The 6,716-nt window shown below is 41.4% G+C and overlaps 2 protein-coding genes across 2 annotated transcripts in view; both read left to right on the top strand.

Moving 5' to 3' along the window:
• The window catches only part of LOC105558423 (probable transaldolase), an 8,108-nt gene extending 5,467 nt beyond the window's left edge, over positions 1–2,641 (top strand). Inside the window, exons 2-6 of the mRNA XM_012006097.1 lie at positions 246–369; positions 998–1,237; positions 1,320–1,445; positions 1,511–1,647; positions 1,797–2,641. Coding sequence (XP_011861487.1) covers positions 246–369; positions 998–1,237; positions 1,320–1,445; positions 1,511–1,647; positions 1,797–2,119 — 950 coding nt within the window. The 3' untranslated portion in view covers positions 2,120–2,641. The remainder of the gene's footprint in view (positions 1–245; positions 370–997; positions 1,238–1,319; positions 1,446–1,510; positions 1,648–1,796) is intronic.
• A 1,286-nt stretch (positions 2,642–3,927) lies between these two features.
• Positions 3,928–6,716, top strand: part of LOC105558422 (tumor necrosis factor alpha-induced protein 8-like protein) — a 39,468-nt gene continuing 36,679 nt past the window's right edge. Inside the window, exon 1 of the mRNA XM_012006096.1 lies at positions 3,928–4,068. The gene's annotated coding sequence lies outside the window, so the exon portion shown is untranslated. The remainder of the gene's footprint in view (positions 4,069–6,716) is intronic.

The following is a 6,716-nucleotide window of genomic DNA, read 5'->3' as shown; positions in this document are numbered from 1 at the left end:
CCGCGTCCAGTGGGCAGGAGCCATAAGAGTAGAATACTTATCGCGCCTATCCTTTTGATAGAGACGGATTGAACGGATTGTTTAAATCATAACGGACTAAATAATAGCGGATAACAACGATTAAGTAGCAACGGATACAAATGTGGATATAATAATCGAAATAAAATGGAAGTAATCGCGAACACTGCAAACGCGACGAGTAAATATTTATAATATTAATTATTGTATAATTATTCTCCCTACAGCTATGAAACAATTTAAGCCCACGGATGCAACGACAAATCCCTCGTTGATCCTCGCTGCCGCAACTCATAAGAAGTACGCTCACTTATTTGAGCAAGCCGCGGAATATGGCAAAAAATGCGGGTCGTAAGTATATATATTTATTATAACACGACTTAATCTCTTAAACCTTCTAGCGATGTACTGAAAATTAAATCGTTTAATATTAAGAAGATTAATAGGATTAATAAGATTAAATAAAGAGTGGTTTAATATATTAACAGAGAAAAGTCCCCCTATTATGAGTAGGTCCCGGATGTTCGGGCGATTTCTCGGCTCGTGCGCGGGGCACCGCTGCGTGTGAGTGAGTCGAGTGCACACTGAAGTGAGATAGCAACATTTGTCGAAGAGACCCGACGACCGCCAATCGATCTATCCGAATTGACGAGCGCACGACTTGACGATTGGCTGAATGTAAAGAAAGCTCGAAGAGAAAGATTGAAAGGAAGAAGATGAGAATCCTTCTCTTCGAGCTTTCTTTACATTCAGCCAATCGTCAAGTCGTGCGCTCGTCAATTCGGATAGATCGGTTGGCGGTCGTCGGGTCTCTTCGACAAATGTTTAAGTGGAAAATTGATTGTTAGATCGTATAATTCAATTTGAACGTTGAAAACCTGTTATCTCGTATTAGAATTCTATTTCATAATAGAGGACTTTCCTCTAATTATGCATGACATTTTAAATTTTATTTAACGTAGAGATTCTCTTTTTTCAGTACTTTGGACGAGCAGGTTGAGCATGCCCTCGATATGATATGTGTATTCTTCGGCAAAGAGATCTTGGGTATAATACCCGGGAGAGTTTCCACCGAGGTGGACGCCAGATTGTCCTTCAATAGGGAGGCCAGTGTCAAAAAGGCGAAAAAATTGGTCACTATGTACGAGAAGCTCGGAATAAGCAAGGAGCGCATCTTGATCAAGCTCGCGGCGACATGGGAAGGCATCCAAGCGGCGCAGTAAATAAGAATTAAAATGTGCATCTTATACTCGATTAATGAACATACCCCGTTAATCGTCGATAAATCTTTTTTTTCTTAGAGAGTTGGAAATAAAACATGGAATCCACTGCAATATGACGCTGTTGTTCTCCTTTGCCCAGGCCGTTGCTTGCGCGGAGGCTAAAGTTACTCTCATTTCACCGTTCGTTGGTCGAATCCTCGACTGGTGAGTGTCTCGATCTCATTTGCTTGCTAATTTGTGTAAGAGTAAAGATAAGAAGTCTTGTTTAGGTACGTGACAAATACAGATAAAAAGTTTTACAAGGCTAAGGAGGACCCTGGTGTTGTTTCCGTGAAGAAGATTTACAATTATTATAAGAAATTTGATTATAAAACAGTCGTGATGGGTGCCTCGTTCAGAAACGCCGGTACGTATCTCGATTAATATTTATACAATGTATAATTTTATAGTTTTATATTGTAAACTATTATTTAAACAAATTGTAAAATACAGGATGCAGAAATATTATTATTCAGTTAACTTTATTATTCTTTTGCTTGAACTTTTGATAACTAGATGAAATTATGGAACTCGCCGGCTGCGATTTGCTCACCATAAGTCCCAAGCTATTGGAAGAATTGGACAACAGCGACAAGCCCGTGCACAGGGTTCTGAGTGTGGAATCGGCGAAGGAGTGCGACCTTAAGAAGATTAGCGTAAACGAGGCCGAATTTAGATGGCTTTTAAACGAGGACCAAATGGCGATCGAGAAGTTGAGCGACGGCATTCGCAAATTCGCCGCTGATGCACGCAAGCTCGAACAGTTGCTGCGAGAAAAAATTGAGGAGTTAAACGAACAGAGTTTGAACGATAGTAGGGCATGTTCGATGATACGTTAAAAGACCGGCTACAATAGGTAAAAACCTGGCACAAGGAGTAAGGAAGTAAACAAATTTTATTTCTTGCTTCTACCCATACGGAGCACAAAACTTGCAGTTACATTGCAACAATGTAACGGCAAGTTTTGTGCTGTATGGGTATTTTAGCTCTCACTCTTGACAAATCAGAGCGCAGTCGATCAGTGCTACAAGTATTTTAAAAATTGTGCCTGCATTTTAACTTTCTTATACCGAGAGGTAAAGGTTATTGTTCTTTTACTTTTTACTGCTTACTTGCAATGTAGACGGTCCTTTAGATATGTACAGCGACATAATAATTTGCAAGGACATAATATATCGAGTGTACCAATACATTCCTGTTATTCACATACCTGTAAAATAATTATTTTTAATAATTGTGAAAAAGTGTTAAAGAAGGAAAATCTGTGTATTTTTAAAAATGCAAGATTTATATTTCAAGAATGCAAAGACAGATGTTAAATAAAGGCAAGTAGAGAAATTTTTAAGAGAGAAAAAGTATAATTGTCAAAATTTCACAAATTATTACCCTATGTACCTTTTATACATGTTGATTTAACTTAAAAAATAACCTTTTTTAATAAAAAAAGGTTTAAAAAGACGCCAAGTATAAGCGTCATCCAATCAAGAATTATATAATTTAATTATTTGGATATCTTACTAAAAAAAGGTTTTATTTCCCCCTCCCCCCTCCAAGTATCTTCTCTACAAAAGTAATGATATCATCAAATGGCGCCAACTAAACTGAATATTTATACAAACTAGGTACTTTATTATTTTTTATAAAATGTTATAGCCAAACAACCGAGTGTAAAATTTTATCGGAAGAAATAAAGGAAATAATATTAATGAGACAAATTTTAAATACTTACCATATTCCATAAAAATTTAATGCAAATAAATTTAACACAAATAAATATTTTATTAAAAGGTCGCCTTTTCTAATTTAATTGTAGGATACATATCGATCCTGATTCATCACACGCGGTTCTAGCTAGCTTATACTTAGCGCGAGACACTACCGTGTCTCGTGATATTTCTTAGTTATCATTTGAAACGCACTTACTAGCAAATATACCAATGCCTCTATATGATACGTTCGACGCGCGAGTAATCTCATAATTATTCGATTATGCCAAGATAAGCGCGAGTAGCAAAGCCGTACCTTTTCAAATACTCGAACTTGTGTGACGTGCCGTCGAGTGGCCGCCATCACCCTTGTGTCATTCGATTTAACCGCAAAAGAGTGCAGGAGGAGTGCAGGTGACGAAGATAAACGAATGCGCGCCGTGAATACAAGCGTATACCGCGCAAACACATAGACAACTGACATTGTGCAGAGGTGGCGATTTAATGAAGTCACATGAAAGACGAGCTCCTCAAAGAGAGCTACGATTCTCTGCGAGCGTCACTTTCGTCGCCGTACTCGCGACCCTCGTGACGTTAAGAATCTCGTTTCTCTCGGCGCTCTCGGCGGGTGCAGACAGGTTCAAGCCGGGTGTGCACCTCGCGCCTAGCACCGCCCCCGGGCGCTGCTCCGCCAATCACCGCGGCTCGACGCTATGACAACCGGGGACGGGCTCACGCGCCTCGCGCGCATCGCATCGCGCGGCAGACCGGACCGGGCAGACAGGCAGACGTCGTCCGGCCGTGCAGCGCGACGGACGTGTCCGGATATCTTTGAGCGTCGCCGCGAACTCGACGTAGTACTCCCGCGTCTCGCGGACCGTGTCGGTTGTGCGACTCCTCTCGCGCCGCTCTTTCTCCCTCTTGTCTCGCGTTGACGCGCGAATCGGTGCAACACGGAAGCGCCTTCGGTCACGAGAACGACGCCGCAGCCTGACGGCGAGTGCGGTGGCTCGCGTCCGTGGAGAAATTTCATCCCCTTCGCGAGTCGGGTCGTGCTCCCGCGACCCACAGCGTCGGCAGAGGTTAGTACCGTGCGACGCGAGATTCAAATTGGATCGGATCATTCGCGCGCGCCGTCGCGTGCGAAATTGCGACGTCCTTTTACCCGGCCCGTCGGTCGCCTCTCGGCCGCGCGGGATAACAGCGCGCCCGCCTTCCGTCGAGGCGCGAACCGCGACCCCGGCGGAAATTGAAACGAAATCAAAATTCGCTCTCTCGCGCGCGCGGAACTCCGCGCGACGCGGGCGAGCGTCTTACTTTTCGGCGCTTTCCAGCAACGTATACAGGCGACACTGTGCGACACAGCGAATCGTTTTACCTTTGTTGTTTGCCATTACTGAACGAGGATGAAATAATTCTCCGTGTAAAGTCAGCGGCATTCGACGCTTTTTTCCTGCTAGGTTGGTTGCGATCTAGTAAATTACTATAATTGCATCACTCAGCATCTAGGATTTCTAGTAATTTACTAATTCGCAAGCAATCCAGTAAGAAAAATAGCATCGTGTGCCGCTGGCTTTACACTGCTTTACACTCTGTGTCAATCTGTCTCTTACGGGAAAGCACCCTTTATTTGAAAAAGGAAGAATTGCGGCGTGAATAAATTTACATCAGTTTGCAGGTTTCATTTAATTTTTGCATTCTTTGCTTTAGGCTCGGCATACAAGGGCCTAGTTTATACCGATGGTTTGATGCGTGTATCAAACAATAAATAACTAGTAAATAGGTTTGTCATTGGCTGATTAGCTGAAATACACCATTTGATACGCGTATCAAATGACCGGTGTAAACTAGGCCAATGAGTCGTTAAAAGTATACGTCGGAACTATATGTCGGCCCTTTTTCTTTCACCCAGAAAGAAAAAGGATTGACATATCGATTGATCTCTTTCGCAAGGTCGTATCTGAACTTTACACAATTTCCCGTTTTTCTGTTTAAACACTTATCCCAGTCTGAAATGAGTGTCTAAGCAGAAAAACCGAAAATTGCGTAAAATCGAGATACGACCTTGCAAAAGAGATCAGCCAATATAGTGCCGGGTCTTAATTGCCTTGCGTCTACACGGTGAGAATTTTCTTTTACAATTTATCCTGCAAATCGTGGGACAACATGGCATTTTGAACAACTTTGTGACAGTTTTTCGAAATTTTACCATGTATTTTATTAGTAATTATACTTAGTACACATTTTACTAATAAAACGTACACGGAAAAAATTTACCCTGAAAATTACGTGATCGTGGGACAACATGGCGTTTTGAAGAATTTTACGAGTCCCTCGACATTTTATTAGTAAAATGTATACTAAATATATTTACTAGTGAAATGTATGACAAAATTTCAAAAACTCTCATAACAGTCTTCGAAATGCTACATTGTCCCACAATTACATGATTTTCAGGGTAAAGAGTTTGATGGCATTTTGAAGGCAGGATAAAGTTGAAAAGAAAATTCTCTCCGTGTACGGTAAAATTTCAAAAAACTCATAGAATTCTTCGAAATGCCGCGTTGTCCCACGATCACATAATTTTCAGAACAAATTTTAAGAGAAAATTCTCTCCGTGTAGAAACATTCGGTTTTATAGGAGCAACTCAAAACGCTTAAAAGAATTCGTCGACAACGTACAATTGTACAACGTATAATGTACAATATATCAACTTGCACAAATGTTTTTAACGCGCTTATTGGCTACAAAATAGAGTGTTTCTAAACGCAAAGAGCACATTGTAGATTAGGCTTTAGTACCGTCGAAACGTCCACAATGTTTCGTCTACTATTTCGTACTATGGACGGTAAACTACGAATGCATTTAGCAGAATCCGAGGCAGAATCGTTCGTGCCCTGGCCTTCCTAGACCCGGTTTTACATTTTCTGGTTAACTGTTAACCAGAAGTTAGACGATTCTCCATCTTTTTCTATGCTTTTACTTGAGAAGAGGCAGAGAGTTGACTAACCTTTGGTCAACAATTAACCAGAAAATGAAAAACCGGGCCTTAAACCCGATCTACAATGTGTTCTTTGCCCCTGGAAACACTTTATTTTGTAGCCAATAAACACGTTTAAAAAATCTGCGTGTTGATTAACTGTATATTATACATCGCACAATCGTGCATTGTCGACAAATTTTTTAAGCATATCGATTTGCCCTACAAAATATAATGTTTCTCGTTGCGAAAGACACAGTGTAGATTAAACTAGGCCCAAATTCTGAATCCACTTTTAAAAGATCCCCTTAACCAATAAGGATCCTTCAAAATCAACTTTAGTGGCACTTTTAGCGACAAGAGGGGATTCAGAATACGGATCTTATTTCTTTCCCGTATTATTTTGATGAAAGTTTTTAATGAATCTGTTTGATTTGTTTTGAGAATGAGAACAGATTAGACTTTGGAGTGTTTTCGCGAGTATAATTCGTGTGAACGATGTCGCGTGCAACGAAGCTGTCGAAATCGATCCCCAGCCGCCGCGCGCCGGTTCGCCACGACGATTAGAGTGACTCATTCGTCTCGCGCTTCTACTTCCGGCTTGATTCGTCAACCAGCGAATTTCTCGGACAAGCTCGGTCGCGCCCGAGGAGTGGGACTTTCGGTCTGTTCGCAAATATAATGCGCGAGAAATTGCCTGGGAAAAGTCCCGGGAGATACAATTGTAATAGAAGACTTACAATTAGGGG

The sequence above is a fragment of the Vollenhovia emeryi genome, unplaced genomic scaffold (assembly GCF_000949405.1).
Source record: "Vollenhovia emeryi isolate VEMERY1.0 unplaced genomic scaffold, V.emery_V1.0 DF939345.1, whole genome shotgun sequence".
In the NCBI taxonomy this organism is placed as follows: Eukaryota; Metazoa; Arthropoda; class Insecta; order Hymenoptera; family Formicidae; genus Vollenhovia; species Vollenhovia emeryi.
The sequence above is the reverse complement of the archived record's forward strand: the minus strand, read 5'-3'. Positions and strand labels throughout refer to the sequence as shown.